The sequence below is a fragment of the Bidens hawaiensis genome, unplaced genomic scaffold (genome assembly GCF_021521415.1).
Source record: "Bidens hawaiensis isolate Kalapana, Puna unplaced genomic scaffold, B.hawaiensis_p1.1 tig00014645_1, whole genome shotgun sequence".
In the NCBI taxonomy this organism is placed as follows: domain Eukaryota; kingdom Viridiplantae; phylum Streptophyta; class Magnoliopsida; order Asterales; family Asteraceae; genus Bidens; species Bidens hawaiensis.
This window is the reverse complement of record NW_027492279.1, coordinates 108,509-128,926: the sequence shown is the minus strand read 5'-3', so window position 1 is coordinate 128,926 and position 20,418 is coordinate 108,509. Positions and strand designations below refer to the sequence as shown.

Here is a 20,418-nt window from a genome sequence, read left to right as displayed (position 1 = left end):
TAAATAGGAATATTGTATAAGGGTCTATAATGCTACCTGTTTTGGTGGAGCTTTAAACATCAAGTTAAAACGTTACGTTGTCGTCATGTAGATGATGAGGTTTTAACTAACACACCATTTAACCACGTTAAAGCCCCATCAATTCCTTGGTGAAGCCCCGCTACGAAGTTACCATTTCTTTCTTTATCGTCTGGGCCTTAACGCCTTGATCCGGTGTTAAAACCTGTTACCACGTCTTCTCACTTTTAGGCTATGTGTACTAGGCGGTAATGTTGGGCGAAAAGGGGCGATAAAGAGGTGGAACACCCCCCGGCAATAATTGGGCGAAAAGGGGCAGGGGCGGGGTATTATTGTCGCCCGTTGAAGAAGATAATAATAATATTTTAATAAAATGACCGTTGTCAAACGGTTAATTTAAAAAAATAAAATTAAACAATATATATATATATATATATATATATATATATATATATATATATAAACATACACCCTTCTTCTCCATTTTATATCCATTTTATACACAAATCATACCCAATTTCTTACAAAAAATAAACAAAATGAATCCTAGAAACAACCCAAACCAACCAAACTACCAACTCCCTGCTTTCGGTCAAGTGTATGGTTCGCAATCGAGCCAACCGAACCAACCGAACTACCAATTCCCTGGTTTTGGTCAAACGTATGGTTCGCAATCGAGCCAACCGAACCAACAGAACTTATAATGGAACCCGAGGAACCTGAACCAACTGAGCTATCCGTATCAACTTTCTGACCCGAACCTAAACATGTACGCCAACTTTCTCAGCCCCCAAAACACAATGCCGGCGTCCGGTTCTACACCACCGGAGTCGGAGCCGGTGACGGTACCGGATACGCAAACGTCACGGGCCTCCGGTTCAAGCAAAAAGCCGACCCGTAAACACAAAAAAAAACAACCGGGGGAGTCGATGGCGCAACGTGATCTATACAAGCATTGGAGCGAGGAGGAGGTGGCCCTTGCAAGGGCTTGGATCGTCATTTCGGAGGATCCCGACGTCGATAAGTTTTTTAATATCAAGTATTTATTAGAAATGTATTTAGTGTTTATTTAAAATGTATACTAATTGTGACAAATAATTTTAATTTGTAGCTAACTTTCAAGCCACCGGGGTGTTTTGGAAGAAAGTATTTGAAGCTTGGCTCGATATAACCAAAAAACCCGAAGACTACCGGGGAAAAGAAGCGGTTCAAGCCCACTGGAAGGGGCTTAACGCCGATTATCAAAAATTTGCCGGGATAATTAACCGGTTGCAGGCCTTACTCTTTTAAGCGATTATGTAAGATAAAATAAAACAAACTTTAAGGTATTCATATTTATTAAAATAAATAACGTAAATGAAACAACTTATAACACATAAATCTATAAGTCTAGATTATCGCGTAGAGAAATAAATATTAAAAACAATGCAAACATTAAAGGTGAATAAATTGTGATGCAAGCATATTTCAAAAATAGTTGTTTTTTAATCGAAATGTATTTAACATACATAGAAGAAATACAATAATGCCCCTTTTAAATTATACGATGCTTCAATTCCAATCATAATGATGGTTGAGTTTAAATATTTCATTTTTGCCGTTATCTTAAGAACCACCATATTCTTAAAAAAAGAAAAAAATTTTCATAGTCAATTATTAAACAATCATCCACAAAACACTTAAGTGGTCATTTCAACCAAAGAGTTCATTTAAAAATCATTGATCCGAACAATCGTTCCAATAACTTGAATAACCATTCTAACTGTTGAGGTTACGTTTGAAACTTATTGGTCTCGTTCGACCAATATCCGACAACCGTTCACACCATAGACAATCAACCAGACTTTAAAGTATTTTGGTTAAAATGACCGTGTGAAGACGACCTAATCTTGCGTGCGATTAGATAAAATAATAATAATGACATTAGATTCCCTGTTGGTTAAAATAATAAAAATAAAATGAAGACAACAAATACTTGAATTGAATATGTATGTTGATTTACCTCCCTCCCAGTCAGTACAATACACATTTATTATACACCACCACTGCTACTACTACTACTGCTTTATCTCTCTACATCTACAAAAACACCTTTCAATTCAATTTATTTCACCGACTGCAAGCAACAAACAATGTCCGATTCAATATCTCAACACGTGACAACAACAAACCCTAACTCCTTCCTTCTCTCAGATTATTATTATTCAATCCAATCCGGTGAGTTGAATCGGTCAATGGCAGCAGGAGGCGGACCAATCACCTCACCCTTCTCTTCTTCTTCCTCATCGTCATCCTTCAAGCAGATTCAATCCACGGCTTACGCTTCTAGATCTGATACTCTAGGTTTTACCAATTCCGATTCCATCTACTCCAGAGCCCCTGCTGCTGCTTACGGTTGCCAGTCTTCTGCTGATGACTTGTTGATTGATGAGCCTATTGAAATCGATGATGTGCCCAGACAAGGAGGAGCAGCCGGTGATAGCATTTCCGTCACTATTCGCTTTCGCCCTATGAAGTAATAACGACTATTAGTTTTAGTCGTAGATCTTAATTTGATTTGTGTGAATTTGTACTGTATTAACACAATTTGGTATTGATCTCCTGAGTTTGTGGTGTTTATTGTAGTGAGAGGGAGTATCAGAGGGGGGATGAGGTTGCGTGGTATGCGGATGGAGATAAACTTGTACGAAACGAGTATAATCCGGCCACTTCATACGCCTTTGGTACTAATTTAGTAATTTTGGATTTATGATATATTAATAAGTTATATACCAATTTGGATGCAAACTTAAGTTCATTTCAATTATTGTTTTTTTTGTTTGTATTATAGATAAAGTTTTTGGATCATATGCGGAAACTCAGGAAGTGTATGAAGTAGCTGCGGGGCCTGTTATTAGAGCGGCTATGGAAGGCATAAATGGTAAGGGAAAATTTGATCAAATTTAAGATCTAATGTATTTGTTGCTTGATGTGTTACACGCTGTCCACATTTAAAAGAGTAGTTGTTGGAGCTAACGTAAAACTGCTAATGCAGGAACCGTATTTGCATATGGTGTTACGAGTAGTGGGAAGACGCATACCATGCATGTAAGTACATTATTTATTTCCATGCCATTGATGAATTGTTATGGATTTTGAGGTTATTTATAAGCTCAAGTTAGAATGCTGTATGAGAGACTATTGCTAGTAGCATTTGAATACTACACATTAATGGCTGCTCTATACCTTCACGATAACTTGATAGAAGCTTATGGTCTTAAACTTCTAGTAGATGATCCTTTACTTCTCAGTGGTATTGTTTGTCAAGATGTGTTGTTGATGCAATGTTGCTGCAACAATTACTATGCCTGTAAAACGTCCCTATGCAAATTAGGCTATCATGATTTCACTGAAACATGGAGTTGTGTTTTTCATGCTTGTTTAGTTGCATGATGTTGAGTTGATGGTGTCTGGCTACATGACAAAAGGATAGGATTATGAATCACTATACATGTGTGAAGGTTCGGATGAAACGTACTGAGAAGTTGAGGCAACAACGTTAGAGACGGTTTGTTACACTCTAAATTCGATCAATATTGTATTGGTTAGAAGGGGAGATTTGGACCAAGATAAGGTTGTTATGGGAGGTAGTGGTTAACCTAAATATTGACACGGGGAAAAGTAAACCATGCACTTCCGACACTTCTGCAATAGGGCAGAAAACATCACATTGTGTCAGTGTTGATAGTGCTGGAGTATCTAAGAGAATGATTATAATGTGAGGGCTACTAGATTTTCATTAGAATTATAGCAAATCTTGTAGGATTATTTTGGGCTACAACTCCAGTGCTGAAAGAATAAGTAAATTTGAACCTAGATATAATTATCTTAAAGATGACATAGTGTACTCTAGGGTTTCAGATTGGATAGGTATAAAAATCATTTCTTGTAGTGTATGCAGATTTGTGATTTCAGTTTGACAACAAGCACAAAAATATGTTTGACAAGGTTGTGTATTCTTCTAAGTTCTAAGAGTTAAAAGAGTAAGATTTAGTATTCATACAAACTATATAAATTGTGTATTGTCAAGGCGTGTTTTCTTTTTAGGCTGTGGAAGCATCAAAATCAAGTTAAAATTACTGATTTTTTAGCAAGTTTTTGTAAACTAAATTTGAGCTTTATTAGATGCAAACATTTGCCAATACTGTTTTCTACCTTACTTTTACTTTGTAAATGTAAAATGAAAAAAAAAAGCAATAGCTATATAATTTAGATTATCTTGTTGATCTACTTATTGTTAATGTTATGTATATTGCCTCACTTGCCCATAACTCTATTCTTCTCAATTGTCTTCACAGGGTGATCATAATTCTCCAGGAATAATACCCTTGGCGATAAAGGATGTTTTTAGCATCATTCAGGATGTAAGTTTTCTTAGGAACTTTCTTTTTAAATACTTACTCGTGTCATTTTGAAAGCCTTTGGCAATTTCTCATATGTATGTTGTTTTCTTCATATATGTTTTCTTCATACATACATACACCACATATATGTATGTATGTATGCAGATGACAAACATTTATACATGCAGTTTTGGCACATTTGCTCTGTTATTTATCCTTGATTATAATTTTTTGACAATGAACACCTTGTGTTTACATTGCAGACGCCGGGAAGGGAGTTCTTACTGCGTGTGTCATATATCGAGATATATAATGAGGTAAGCTGCCATTTGGTGATTGTTAGATTGTCACTACCACTGATATCATAATAATTTGTCAACAGTCCTTGGCTTTATATACTAGTAGTGCTCATGTCACTTAATAAGCTTGCTTGTTTGTATTTGACATGCCTATCCAATCTTTAAATCTGATTCACCATTCTGCTTATGCTTCTTGTCTCAGGTGATTAATGATCTACTCGATCCAACGGGACAAAATTTGCGTGTTCGAGAAGATGCACAGGTTTCTGCACTAGCTTGCTTTGCATATTTCTGTCTTATTCATTCAGTCTGCTAGTAATTCTTCACACACATTTCAACCTTTGTTATTAAAATCCATAATAATTCACCAATCCACATAGAGCAGTTAAATATAACAATAATCATTTTGTTGTTGTTTGCTTAGTATGATAGCTCAGTTAGCTCCTAGATTTGATTTGTTATGGTATTATTTAATCTTGTTATATGGAGATTATTCTATACGATTGTGACATGATTGTGCTTTGTATCCATTATAGGGTACATATGTTGAAGGCATAAAGGAAGAGGTGGTTTTATCTCCCGGACATGCCCTTTCTTTCATTGCTGCTGGTGAAGGTACTACTGAATCTATGTGCGTGCATATGTGTTTCTTACAGCACCTAAGGTTTATGTGGGTTGGGTTGTTATAAAAGTTGAGCTAACCCATTACCCCATAAACTTTATGTTGCTTCGGTTACAAGTTTTAAAAGACGAGTGATGTGTTACGGGCAGGAACCATTTGTTTTAATGCTCTCATCTATACCATCTTAACTCTTTTTGATATTTGCTATTTGCAGAGCATCGGCACATTGGTTCAAATAACTTTAATCTTCTTAGCAGCCGTAGTCACACAATATTTACCCTGGTATGTGATTCACCCAAAGTTTCTCTCTTTATGAGCTTAAGTTTGTTGTGGTTAAACATAGCCAATTGCTTTTGCTGTTGACTTCAATCCGTTATATTGCTGTAATGAGTTTCTTAAGCTATATTTGAACTTGCAGATGATTGAAAGCAGCTCCCATGGTGACGACTACGATGGAGTCATATTTTCTCAACTTGTATGCACGATTTCTTTTATGTTTTTCTAGTATGCTAGTTGAATTTTGTAGCTTTTTATTAGATAATTGTTTATTGTGTTTTAGAATTTAATTGATCTTGCGGGATCCGAGAGCTCAAAAACTGAAACCACTGGACTGAGGAGGAAGGAAGGCTCTTACATTAACAAAAGTCTTTTAACCCTTGGAACTGTAAGTAGTTATGAATTTTCTCAACATTACTGCTCTGTTACGTGTTAAGTTTAATGATATTTGGTTGTACGTTGAGCTTGTTTGGCTGTACATAGATATACTTCATCTTTTTCTATATAAATAACTAGTGTGCATTTATTTTTCTTGTCTTACATTTGAATGTTTAAGGATTAATAAGTAGAAAATATTATCTAGAACTAATTTATAAGCATTTTGTATATACCGTGCTTACAGGTTATTGGAAAGCTTAGTGAGGGAAGGGCATCTCATATTCCTTACAGAGATTCCAAGCTTACTCGTATTCTGCAGTCTTCATTGAGTGGCCATGGGCATGTTTCCGTAAGCATTAAAAACTTATTCTTTTAGTTTTTCTGATAATCATTTATATTTCTTTCAGTGTTTCAAATCTAACTTTTGTTCTCTTTACAGCTTATTTGCACCATAACTCCTGCATCTAGTAGTATGGAGGAGACTCATAATACATTAAAATTTGCTAATAGGGCAAAGCGCATTGAAATTTACGCCTCTCAGAATAAGGTTTTTATCACGTTTAATATGTTTTACATCATAGGGAGAAAACAAACATTTTAATCTCACTGTTGTATGTTCTTGAAACCTCCATCTTGCAGATCATCGATGAAAAATCTTTGATTAAGAAGTACCAAAGAGAGATATCAGCTCTTAAACTTGAGCTTGATCAGTTGCGTAGGGGAATGCTTGTAGGTGTGAATCCAGAAGAGATATTGACCTTAAAACAAAAGGTGCATTTTGTGTGTTAATCTCTATCACAATTCACACACGCTTTGATCTGCGTTTCTATTATTACATTTATAGGTTTGTGAGTTTTACTCTTTAGTTTGATCGTGTTATATCTGTATTAATAGTTGGAAGAAGGACAAGTGAAGATGCAATCACGCTTAGAGGAAGAGGAAGAAGCCAAGGCTGCTCTTATGAGCAGAATTCAGAGGCTAACAAAGCTAATTCTTGTTTCTTCAAAAGATACGATTCCTGCTAATGATGATGAAGTAGGTTAATCTTTCTCTATTTATTTTTACATGTAATACATCATCTTACTACCACATTTAACCCTCAGCATTTACATTCATGTCTTTCTGCTAATGATTTTGATTATTGTACTTGGTTTATTGCATTTTGATTCATGAACACTGAGCCTGATGATCCTTCTTGATGACATTTGTTTCAGAATGATTCTCTGCTCTTGCAAAGTGAAATTCAAAATGACTTAATGTCGGGCAATTTATCAGCTGCGGGTAGTACTGTCATGGATTCTACTCACGCGGGTGAAGTCATTAATAGTGCTGCCAGTGGTGTAAAGCGTATCACAGTATGTTTAACGCTCCTTACAGTCTGATGGTTTTATATAAATTTTGGCACTAGGACTTATATCTCAAATCTCAGTAGGGCACTTCAAATATTTGATAGTTATAAGTAAGATTTAATGCAACACAATAGAAGTTTTCAATTATTTATAATAGTGTCTTCAATCTGCGAGTTACACATGTTACTGGCTGATAATTACGTGTGTGAGGAAGTCATAGTCTTATCATAACACTCTTAGCCATCAGTTTTTTATTGCAAGTTTACAACAATTTTTTTGTTTCTCCAACTTACATAAAGTATAAATCTTAACTTTTGATCATATTTTGTTTGACCATAGGGTGGACTCTCAATAGATGAGATGGACCTTCTAGTGGAGAGAGTGAAGATGCTCGCAGGAGAGATTGCATTCAGTACTAGTACCTTGAAGCGTTTAGTAGAGCAGTCTTCAAATGACCCCGAGAGCTCGAAAACCCAAGTAAAGTTTTGTTCATTTCTCTCACAGATACCCCTTACACACAATTTGAATTTGTGTCCGCTATCATGCAAGTTAATTATCAAAAAACATACTTTGATATATAAATATATACATATTTACCTATAAACTTATGTTAACAAACAGATGGAAAACCTGGAACTTGAAATAGAAGAAAAAAGAAAGCAAATGAGGGCCTTGGAGAAACAGATCGTTGAAAGCAATGAAGCTTCGATTTCTAATACATCGCTGTCTGATATGCAGCAGGTACACCTTTTTCCTGTTAGTTTCCTCTCTGTAATTTATGCAACCTCTACACTACTGACTCTACTTTTTCTCTCTAAAACAGACAATGATGAATCTAATGACACAATCCGATGAAAAGGCTTTTGAGCTAGAGGTTAGTATGCTGTTTCAGATAATAGCAATGATTAACATAATATTCTTCTTAACTTAATTGAAACTAATCATAAGTTCATGATTGCAGCTCAAGACAGCAGACAATCGCATCCTCCAGGAAGAATTGCAAAACAAGGTATTGAGATTGATAATGCTGCGCGTAGTTGTTAAAGTTTAAATCACATCTATCTCTTTTATCGTATTTGGTCAAAGGCATTATTAATCTCACATTTGTATTTCATATAACACGTGTACTTCTGATAGAAACTGGAAAATTATATTAATTGAAATAGGAAAACAAAGGATAGATGGCCTGATTTGAGATAGGCAAATCTCCAAATACTAGAACAAAATAATCAAGACAAAGAAAAAGAGATGACTATAGGACTATTTATTCTTGTGGATTGCTGGAAGCTTCTCCTTTATTTTAGCCTTGAAATAGTTGCTTAAATTAGACTTAGAGATAATTTGGGATAATTGCTTAAGTTAAGCTAAGAGATAATTGTGCATTTGATTGAGAGGATCAATTTGGAATCCCCTCTTTGTAGCTATTCCATTGACCTTTCCAATTAGGTTCTTATCATTACTTCCCGACCAGGAAAACGACTTGCCCTCAAGTCGATTAAACGAAAACTGATCTGTCCCAATCGTCAATTGTTTTCCAAACGGTTCGATGGCGAGGTGGTGGCAGGTAGCAGAATTGTGAGCTTCTGGTTGCAGTCCTTGCAACTTATGTTCTTGACCATTGATAGTAAAGATCATAATTTTTTTAGCCCAATTTGCTTGAACAGTATTTAGGGTAGCTAACCATTAAATGCCTAGTACCATATCAGCACCTCCTAGGGCGAATGAATAGAAGTCTTGTGTGATGAAGAGGTCGGACAATTTCAACGAGACATCTTTGCACATCCGGTTGCATCGGATGATATTCCCATCTCCTATTTGGACACCGAAGGGTGTGACGAGCTGGGATATTATTTGTAGGTCATTTACCAGCTTATCCGAAATAAAATTATGGGTCGACCCACTATCAATCAAGACTAGCACCTCGGTTGTACCTATAACTCCTTGAAGCTTCATTGTTGTTGGTGTAGGCTGACCAAAGAGAGCGTGAAGGCTGATCTCAGCCACCTCACCTGTGATATTCTGCTCATCTACTGCTGCTGTTTCATCTCCTGCATCAGCAATCTCTAAGAATTTCAAAGTTCCTGATTTACAGCTAAATCGATGTCTGGGACCGAATTTCTCCCCACATCGAAAGCACAAACCTTTTGAAAGTCGGGACTGTTTCTCCTCATCAGAAATGCGAAGAGGGGGAATGTATGAAGGGGTTTCAGTAGGGGTTTTGGTGACTGAAGAAGCCCCGATAGATGAAGAGGATTTGGCAGTGGCGGTGGGTTTCAAATTCTGCCCGTCTCGGTTGTAATCTGACTTTGATTCGAATTCTAATGCTAAACTCATAGCACTGTAGACTGTACGAGGCTTGTGGATTCGAACATCCGCCCTTAGTTCCTCCTTCAACCCATTTAAGAATACTCCCAACAAGCAGTGTTCGGGCCAGTTTGAAACCCGAGATGACTGTTTAGCAAACACCAGCCTATATTCTTGGACCAATCCAGTTTGTTTGATGCTACAAAGAAAGTCATCCGGGTTTTGAAACTCTGCAGGGCCAAATTTTTTGGTAAAAGCTTCGACCAATTCTTCCCAAAAAGTGATTGGCTGGTCATTAGAGAGCCAAGAATAGAAGTCCAAAGCATCACCTTCTAAGTGCATTGAAGCTATCTCAGCCTTCTCCTCTTCAGGTATATGATAATACCTGAAATATTTTTCAGCTTTCAGCAGCCACCCGCGAGGGTCTCCCCCGCTAAAACTCGGGAACTCGATTTTGTTGTAGGGTCTATGTGGTTGTCGACCCCTCCAAGAGCTTTCCCCTTCATCAGACTGCTCAAACCTTCCATCATCAAAGCGGTTAAATCGACCGCGTGGTTTCTGTTTAGGACTGTTTTGTGATTTGAGGGCCGCGACATCGTTTTTCAAGCTTTCAAAGGACTCCAATCGCGAGGCAATGGCTGCAAGTTGTGCAGCCATTGAATTAAGATTAGATCCCCCTTCTGGTGGGGTATTGTGGCTCCGAGTTTGCACCATCGTTTCCCGGCAATGGAACCAATGATAGAAACTGGAAAATTATATTAATTGAAATAGGAAAAACAAAGGATAGATGGCGTGATTCGAGATAGGCAAATCTCCAAATACTAGAACAAAATAATCAAAATACTTAGACAAAGAAAAAGATGACTATAGGACTATTTATTCTTGTGGATTGCTGGAAGCTTCTCCTTTATTTTAGCCTTGAAATAGTTGCTTAAATTAGACTTAGAGATAATTTGGGATAATTGCTTAAGTTAAGCTAAGAGATAATTGTGCATTTGATTGAGAGGATCAATTTGGAATCCCCTCTTTTTAGCTATTCCATTGACCTTTCCAATTAGGTTCTTATCAACCTCATTGCCTTTTGTTAATGCTACATTGTACACTTTGATGCATGACACAATTACCTTAAAAGTATTATGCCATCACATATAGCAATCTATGCAGCCTATATAGTGTGCTCAATTTTGCATTTTGTCCATCTAAACGCTTGATTATTTTTTTAACAGTGTGCAGAAAACAAAGAACTCCATGAGAGAATCATGCTGCTTGAACAACAGCTAGCTATGGCTAATGAGAAGCCAAAGGTATCTCCAGAAACTCATGGGTCCAAAGAGTACATTGATGGGTTGAGGACTAAAATTAAGATTCAGGTGATTGCTACAACCTAGTTGTACTGGTTTATTGGTTTGCTTACTAATAATAGTATTCTGTCAGATAATTTGATACATCACTTTCTAGACCTTTCTTTAAATATAACAATTTAAACATTTACCAATAACCTTATATCTAAGACTTTAAAAATAAAAATTCATTATTACAAACACTATTTTATGGCAATAATAACGTAATTTGAATAAACAAATAGCCTTTATGCATTAAAAATACAGTTTGGCAACTTTTGACCTCTTTAACCCGTTCGACTTGTTCTTTGTTTTAAAATTTCAATTCGACCCTTTTGAATTTAACGTAACTCATAATCGGTTTAACTAGTCAAGTTTAATTCTTTACATATCTTTTTAACCTATTACCTTTTTAGTAGTTTCAACCGTGATTTCTAATTTAAAAATTAAAAGGTGGTATTGTTTTGTTGACTTCTTTTTCTCTCTAAATCAGGAGGTAGAGAATGAGAAACTGAAGCTAGAACACGTTCAAATTCTAGAGGAGAACAGTGGATTATATGTACAGAATCAAAAACTATCAGAAGAAGCGTCTTACGCAAAGGAATTAGCATCAGCTGCTGCTGTAGAACTAAAAAATCTAGCAGGCGAAGTCACCAAACTTTCACTAGAAAACGCAAAACTAGAGAAAGAATTAGTAGCCGCTTGTGAATTAGTCAGTTCTAAATCTGCAAACGGTGGTAACCGCAAATACGACCCTATAAAACCGGGTCGAAAAGGCCGTTCTTCTAGCCAAGTCAAAGACGCCTATGATGAGTTTGACTCATGGAACCTTGACACTGAAGATTTAAGAATGGAGTTGCAGGCACGGAGGCAACGGGAGGCAAAACTGGAGGCTGCCTTGTCTGAGAAGGAACTGATAGAAGAGGAATATAGGAAGAAAGTTGAGGAATCAAAGAAGAAGGAAGCGGCTTTGGAGAATGATTTGGCAAACATGTGGGTTCTTGTTGCTCAGTTGAAGAAAGATGCAAAGGGTGTTGTGACTGTTCCTGAATTGAGCAGTAATGAAAGTCAGACTGAGAGATCTGAAAATGTCAATTATATGAAAGTGGAAAATGGTGATCGGAATAGTTCGGTTGTTAAAGAGAACCGCGTCTTGAATGTTTCACAAACTGCTCAGAACGTGACTAAGGAAGAGCCCCTTGTTGCACGTTTGAAGGTACGTACATACATACATCTGTTCCAAATGACTGATGCAATTTCTGGTACGGGTGGCAATATTATGGATGTTCATGGTATGGTTTTGCTGGTTTAACAGTTTGAACCAACTTTTTTCTAAAATTATTAGCTTGTATTAATTTTTTTTTATGATGACAAATATTGTTCATTATATATAATACATACACATAACTACATATAATAAAAAGGAAAAGAAATATAAAGATACATAGGTCACACGGCCAGTTCGGTTTACACAGCCAGTTCCAATTTTTATACCGAGCTGAGCCGTTAAATGCTAAATTGTAGAAACTGTACCGTTTGGAACTTGGATATCAACCGACCAAATCAGCTGACTTGCTTTGGTTTGGGTGGTTCTGATTGTTTTCAACGTTTTTGATCACCTTCAGGCAAAATGGGCGGGTTAAACGTTTCAGTTTATGTTCGCTCGAAGGCCAAAACATCTTTTTGCCTAAATTTTTTGGTATATTTTTCAACAATTCGTGAATCAAGTATGACTATATAAGTAAGAAGTTATATGATATATCATTCATATACTAATCTTATTGTTTGAATAAAATGATTTTGGAGGTTTTATGCACAAAATATACACTTTAGGCAACTTTGAAACCATTTGACCAGTTCCCTCGTAGTATTTTTAATTTTTAATTACAAATGATGGGAATTGTCCTGCTCGTAAATAAATGGTTAAAAATGTCACCTTTATGGCCTTATTTGGCTCATATTGCAATTTATGATGCTCAGGCTCGAATGCAAGAGATGAAGGAAAAGGAGGCCAATTATGTCGGGAATGGAGATGCAAATTCTCATGTATGTAAAGTATGCTTCGAGTCACCAACTGCTGCCATGCTTCTTCCCTGTCGCCATTTTAGTTGTAAGTTTTTTTTAACTTAATTTTCAAAAGTTTTTTACTTCTTATTATACTTAACCATAATACCTTATATTTCTCGCAGTGTGTAAATCTTGTTCAATTGCATGTTCTGAATGTCCAATTTGCCGAACTAAGATCACAGATAGAGTTTTTGCCTTCACTTCTTGATATTGGTTTTTATCTCCTTCAAAATGAAGGTACAACAAAGTTTTTTTTATATCTTTTTCTAAGGATTTCAGAATTATATATTTATTTTCTTTTATCATTATTGAACATTTGCTAACATTTGGTTTCATTTGTCTGCAGGAGTTGTTTTTTTATGAGCGATGATTCGCGTTTGGGTAACCCAGTGGTGGGTGTAATTTATTGATTTTTCAATCTGTCTGTATGTAAACGAAACATTGTTGAAAAAGGTATAATCTTCATCTGTGTATGTTTTGTTTCCAAACTCGTGACTAAAACGTGCAATAGAAATATGTTTAAACCGAGACGCTTGATCTGTTTCTTACTTTCATATATTCACAAGCCTGGAAAAAGGAGCTGGGCGTTTTTTGGGTGTCTGTGGGCGGTTGTGTCGGGGCCGAAACGGAATTTGAAACCGGTCCTTTTATAAAAAGGATAAAGGAGAAGGTATTGTAAAAGATTCACCCAAGTTATATATGTTTAAAAAAAAGTTATATTAATTTTTGTGGTAATCTTGGTGGTGGTTGGTAGTGACTGTCAGTGGTGTTGACATTTGGCTTGTTTTGTTCCAAGTTGCTACGTTTCATAGAAGTTGTATAATTCAAGTAATCGGAACGAGTAGATAAATTTACTCAATTTAACTTGATTTTTGAAAAAAAAAAAGAAAAAGGAGATCTAAGGGTAACATAAACTATTATAAGAATAAAAATAATAAAACTGAAACATCTATTCTTTAAAAATTGGAATAGTAAAAGAAGATTATTAGAGGTTTACAAAGCCAGTTTTGGGCCAAATCAGATCGGGTTAATTCAAAGCTGGTCAGAACCAGAACCAGTTTTGCTCTAAGGCTATGTGTGCCTGTGTGGTGAAACGGCTACAAAATTGGGGGATTTTACGATGTAGTGTCCAGTCAGCAAATGAGTTATTTTTATTTTAGAGGTGTAGTGGTGTTGTAGCCCATTATATGTTTGTGTGTGTGTATACATATATATCACACACAACATATTAAATAAACTTATTTTCCAAACACAAGCCAAGGACAATAATTTGTCCCCCCCCTCCCCCATTTCGTCCCTTTTGTAGCCGGGGAGGGGGGGGGGGTTGGTTCTCGCCACAAAACCCAAATTGTCGCCCCTTTTTATCGCCCATTACACATGGTCTAAAGGATCGTATAGGTTTGGACCTAGTCGGTTCTAACGAATGAGTTCTCAATCGCAAATGGATCAAATCATATCGAGGTTGAACTGGTTTCTTCCAAACCACTATCTGGTTTGAATAGGTTTCGGTTAAGGAACCAGTTAAATATGAGATAAATGTGATGGTCATTGTTTCTCACTTATTTTTTAAAATTCCAAAAAAAAAAGTAAATAATACTGTAAAAAGTTTGAATGTTTGTTTATTGTGGAGGTAGGGTACCAAATAACCCAAATACTGTAACAAATAGTAATTCGCGACGCGGAAGATTTTCCTGCAGATATCCACCCGCAAGAAAAATACCTTTCGTAGTAAGAGATACACGCTTCCTGCTGTAGAAAGACTTGGCAAGTTATAAGTTAAAAGGCACAAGTTGACACGTGGCAGGGAAAAGCCAATCACAGGTTAGGATCGCTATACTATCCACCAACGCACGATGGACCAATAAGAAAAGGCCAGAGCGGTACCTGCCCACGACAAGGAATCTCATACACCAGACTATCCAACAAATCAGGAGCCACTATCGTGCACAACTATGAGAATGGAATGTTCCATTGAGTGGGGCAGCTGACTCAATCATTATATTTCCCTTCGGCTATAAATACTTCATGAGAACCAATGGTAAAAGGATCCACACTATCTCATTTCCGATAAGAATACTTATCACTTACCATACTGATTCTCACGCTGGAGGGTGGTTACGAGAAGACCCCCTATCCCCTTTCTTGTAACGAGCTCATGGTGTTCGGTTTTGCAGGTTGCGATAGTCGGAGCTCTAAACTCTTGCTTCGGTAATGACAGATCAGCGCAGTGATTATTAGTGGTTGTTTCAAGCATGGGCCTCCCTTGATCCGCGAACAAACAACAAACTCTTCTTTGCAGGCTTCACTGCTTGGTGCTTGCCTTTTCGCCCCTTTCTGTTTTTCGGAATGTATCATGTGGGTGTTCAAATTTTTTATCTGCTTTTTTGGAGGACCTTCGTCCTTGCCTAATCCTTGATTCCTGGCGTGTTTCTAGCCTCTAGGACCAAATGTTCAAGCTTCCCGGACTTTATTGCACCTTCGATTTCATTTTTTAAGTTTGTGCAATCGTCTGTGTTATGGCCGATGTTTTCATGAAACTTACAATACTTTGATTTATCCAGATTTTTTCTCTTGAAGATCGGCTTAGGTGTTAGGAAGTCAACATTTTATGCTGCCAAGATTTGTGTTGGGGTTTTTGACAATGGGGTCAATTCTTTATTCTTGTATCCGCGGTTTCGATCATTTTGTCTTTCACCTACTAGCAGCCTCGTAGCTGGGGTGCTGACGTTTCCGCCGATGGTTGGATTCTAGACCATAGTCTCTTTTGTTCCCTTTATACCCTTTAGGCTCATTCTTTGTTTCGTTCCGGGAGTATCCCTGCCCGCCCAAGGATTTTTCGGCATCTGCGTAGACCTTTGCTGCTAACATGAGGGTATCCCATGATTTTGGCATGCCATCTCTGCCTAATAAGCAGCGGATGAGGTCATCGCCCCACACTCATTGGCGGAAACTGACCATCATCATGTTTTCGCTTACTCCTCCTATCTTGAGGTCTTCCATGTTATACCGTGTAATGAAATCCTCGATTGATTCATTATCTCGGCGGAACATGGTTAATATGTCAGCTGGGTCCCGCATGTGTCTCCGCTGTTGGCTAAGGTGTTGGGAAAACTTTGTGATCAAGTCCTCGAAGCTTGTGTTTCGACCTTCTGGGAGTCTTTCAAACCACTCTCTGGCTACACCATGGAGGGTTAGGGCAAACATGTGGCACCAAATGGGTAATGTCCAACCTGCTACCCCTCCAACCACTATAAAGCTTTACAGATGGTCACTTGGATCGTCATCCCATCGTATATTCCTACCGCGGAATTTTGAGTTTGAAGGCAATGGAGCTTCCGCGATCTTTTGGACAAATTATGATTTTTCAGCAAAAGCTTTTGGCCTATATGGTTTGGAGAAGTTCAAGTCAACGTCGGGGTAGTAATTCAAGCATTTCTTCCCGTGCGCTTGATCTTTTGGACCAGGGCTTTCTCTATTGCTTCCACTTATATCTTCAACGCTTATTTCTTGATGTGGCTACCCGGCTTTGGCTAGGGAGTTGTTCTTGGCTTCTTCCTTGTCTTTTAGACTGGTCCATATAGCTTCTAGGTCTTTCGATTTCGCAACGTTTGGGATGTCTATCGTCGTCGAATGAGTCATCTTGGTCATTATCGGAGAAGATAATGGCCCGCAGGGTTACTCTCGTTTCCTGTTTTCTTAATTGTTGTTCCAACTTCCTCTCAAACTCCGTGCTGATTCTTTCTTTAACCACATTACCAGATCTTCTTCTTCGCCTTTCTCTACAACGAAACATTTCGCCTGGATATAAGAGCATGTCGTTTTTCCGCAGGATCAAGGGAGGCCCATGCTTGATGTGACATTCGTCATTTTCCGATTCAATTCATTTTTTTGTCTTCGTATTATAAACCGACCCGATTTGTATCCCGAACCCTTCGATATTATTAAAATGATAGATTTTATGTTTCATTATCATCTCACATTGTCGAATTTCGAAAACACCTTTTACGGCTTTTAAAACGCATCGAAAACGCCTTGAAACGAAATGCAGGGACCAAATCTGCCAAACAACCAAACCTGACCCCCTAGCACGCCGCGCTGCACGGTCAGGGAGGCCAGGCTGTAGCCACATCTGCAGTCACCAGCTAGTTTTTTTGTTGTTTTGTTTGACTTGTTTAACCAATAAAAAACACATGCAAGCCTTGAAATAAAACATAGAAATAAGCTTTGACCATTACCCTATATAAACAAGCTCATCTCCTTCATTACAACTTTGTTCATTCACTTCTTTCTCTCTCAAACAAAGATCATAACTTCATCTCTTCAAGGTTCTTACTAGTTTGACTCTTTGAAGTCAAACAAGAACCATTCTTTAGGTTTAATTTGTTGCATAGTAATTGAAGCTTGTTATACAACATATATATAATATTTACCCTTTGTTTCCTTCGGCTTTCACTTCTCCGGTCATGGTCGGTTGAGGTGAAATGTTTGTAAGGCAATGCTACACGGAGGATTATTGCAATCCTTGTTAAATACTTTAGTTTAAGCTTTAATATTGTTTATGCTTATCAATATTGTTTAGTCTTTACTTACTTTTAGTTTCCATATCATTTTTAATAGTTCAATGGTTTTGGGTATGTGGCCACCATTTTCGGTTTCATCCGAGTCAAGAGCCGAACCAAAACCGAACTTTTGTTTAATACTTTATTGTTAACATATTGTATGAAAGATTTGAGTATTATTATTTTTAAGTTTATTTCAATGAGTTCTATGGCATTGGATATGTGGCCACCATTTTCGGTTTCATTCCGAGTCAAGAGCCGAACCAAAATTGAACTTTTGTTTAAATGCTTTATATTTAAAATGATTTACTAATATGTTACAAGTAAGATTTGTGTATTATAATTTCTAAGTTCATTTTAATAAGTTCTATGGTATTGGGTATGTGGAAACCATCATCGGTCTTATTCCGAGTCAAGGACCGAACCAAGACCGAACTAAACCGGGTTCATCCACTTAAGACACACTAGATGTGTTTTGGGTCACCGAATCTCATTTTTCTTTAAAACTATATTAAGAAACTAATTTTAATTGTTTTCTCAAAATACTTGGTATGTCGGATCCAACTTGATCTTATAACAAGTTTGGACCGACAAAGCCAAACACTTACTTAACGGACGTAGAGGTTCTTCCTAATAGAACTACACACTTGGTTAAGTTTCTTTTAAATTTTATTGAGTTATCTCATGACATGTATCACTTAGGAAATGTCGGGTTCGGGGTTGACAATTTATCAAAACCCGAACCGACTAAGCTGAACACTCGTAAAAATCTCGTTTTAGTATCTATTTAACAAAGGGTCTTGCAATATTGCATTTATACCCACATAGTTACTTAACATAGGTTAAGTAAAACTAATGAATAGAATACCGAGACTCGATTTTGAGTAAACTTACATTTCAAAAACCGTTACTTTAATTTCTCAAGTATTTACATTTTAAACCTCAAACTTTGATTAATTATTTAACCTGTCATTTTATTTTACTTTAAAGTCTTTCAAGACCATCTTCTAAATCAAAACTCTTTTAACCTAGATCTCACTCGTTGAACTTATTATCCTGGTGTATCACAAACAACCCTTTTTTTACGCTTTTATACTTTTGGGGGTGGCATGCATACCATATTCAAACTTACTTGTTTTGTGATCTCATTATCAAATCCACAATTCAACATTATGTGTTTGTACGAATACTTGCTCGATCTTTGTTTATGCCTCAATTTGATTATGTGCACGAGTGTTTATTTTTATGTTGTTGTTGGAATGCAATAAGTATGATCATACGCTCCCCTAACTATCCTACCTTAAGTGCGGATAGAATAGGGCCTTATTATCTGAGTATGACGGTTGCTAATCCTCATTCTCCGAGTATTTTGGTTGTTACCAAGTAGAAAGGAGCCACAGTTATTTGCTTTACATTTACAATGGTTGTTGCATTATTCTATTAACACATATGAATTGTGATTTTTGCCTCATTATATACATACGTCAAAACTAGTGTATTGCTCACCAACATTCGTGTTGATCAACTCTATTTTATGCATGCTACATGTTTACTATTTGATTGCTTGTGAAGATTGAAGACTCATCACTTAGATCATACCTTTAGGATACTTTAACGAATATTGTGTGAACGTAATTGTTTATATTTTACCGTGAACAAATTATATATGTGATTATTGAATGAAATAAACAAGTTGAGTAAATATTGTCACTTTAATAGTGTCATCGCGTTCTTGAGCAATCCGTTGCACCTCGGCATGTTCCGCCGCCTTTGGTCGGGGTGTGACACTTGAAACAACCAATGATAATCACCGCCCTAATCGGTCATTACCGAAGCAAGGGGTTTATAGCTCCGACTATCGCGACATGCAAACCTGAACACCGTGAGCTCGTTACAAGAAGGGGGATAAGGAGGTTTACTCGTAACCACTCTCCGACGTGAGAATAAGTATGGTAAGTAATAAGTATTCTTATCGGAAACAAGAGAGTGTGGATCCTTTTATTGTTGGTTCTCATGAAGTATTTATAGCCGTAGGGAAGAAGAAGGACTGAGCCAGCTGTCCCACTTAATGGAAAATTTCATTCTCATTATTGTGCACGATAGTGACTCCTGATTGGTTGGACAGTCTAGCGTATGGGATTCCTTGTCGTGGGCAGGTACCACATTAGCCTTTTCTCATTGGTCCATCGTACGTTGGGGGATAGTACAAGCGTCCCAACCTGTGATTGGCGTTTTCCCTGCCATGTGTCAACTTGTGTCTTGTCACGACAAGTCTTCCGCTGTGCCTTTTAACTTTTAACTTGTCAAGTCTTTCTTCCGTAAGAGACGTGTATCTCTTACTGCGGAGGGTATTCTTTTTGCGGGTGAATATCCGCGGGCAGATCTTCCTCTTCGCGAAGGATCTACCATTTGTTATAAGGAATATTTGGTACCCTACCTCCACATTTATGTATATAATGTAGTTGATCCACATGTCACATGTGTATGTAAACAACGTAAAATAATTACTACATTTGTGAATACGCTAATTTGATTTTTTTATTTATATTATTATTTTGTGTGTGTATAAGCAACTCATTTTTATGTATTGTACACAATTTTAACAAATACGAATCAAATTATTTAGATTTATTTACATTACTTTCATATTTATTTAGTGTTTTATAATCATGGACTTCCGAAGCATGACTGTATGAGTAATAATTAGGTTTATAGTACTAAGTATGTTTTTAGTTGGGACAATATTCCAAAAATCCATTGCCTCTAGCTCTATACCAGCCAGCCATTAGATTTGACATGATAACTTTCATAGTTCAAATGAACT

At 37.0% G+C, this 20,418-nt stretch overlaps 1 protein-coding gene across 1 annotated transcript; it reads left to right on the top strand.

Annotated features, from left to right (window-relative positions):
* Positions 1-2,252: 2,252 nt before the first annotated feature.
* Positions 2,253-13,831, top strand: LOC143547141 (kinesin-like protein KIN-7D, mitochondrial). Its single transcript, XM_077038635.1, has 25 exons — positions 2,253-2,533; positions 2,644-2,741; positions 2,849-2,938; positions 3,053-3,105; positions 4,356-4,421; positions 4,664-4,717; positions 4,902-4,961; positions 5,236-5,314; positions 5,536-5,603; positions 5,740-5,796; positions 5,881-5,985; positions 6,220-6,324; positions 6,415-6,522; positions 6,615-6,746; positions 6,870-7,010; positions 7,190-7,330; positions 7,664-7,801; positions 7,946-8,065; positions 8,148-8,198; positions 8,286-8,333; positions 10,855-10,998; positions 11,462-12,184; positions 12,949-13,078; positions 13,158-13,272; positions 13,382-13,831. The coding sequence occupies exons 1-24, from the start codon at positions 2,253-2,255 to the stop codon at positions 13,241-13,243; spliced, it is 3,078 nt and encodes a 1,025-aa protein (XP_076894750.1). The 3' UTR covers positions 13,244-13,272; positions 13,382-13,831.
* The last annotated feature ends 6,587 nt before the right edge of the window (positions 13,832-20,418 follow it).

Excerpts from the sequence above, each read along its gene's own strand:
- LOC143547141 (XM_077038635.1), top strand. The coding sequence starts at position 2,253 with ATGGCAGCAGGAGGCGGACCAATCACCTCACCCTTCTCTTCTTCTTCC. Across the intron at positions 2,742-2,848 it reads GGCCACTTCATACGCCTTTG|ATAAAGTTTTTGGATCATAT; the intron begins GTACTAATTTAG and ends TTTGTATTATAG. Across the intron at positions 6,523-6,614 it reads TTTACGCCTCTCAGAATAAG|ATCATCGATGAAAAATCTTT; the intron begins GTTTTTATCACG and ends TCCATCTTGCAG.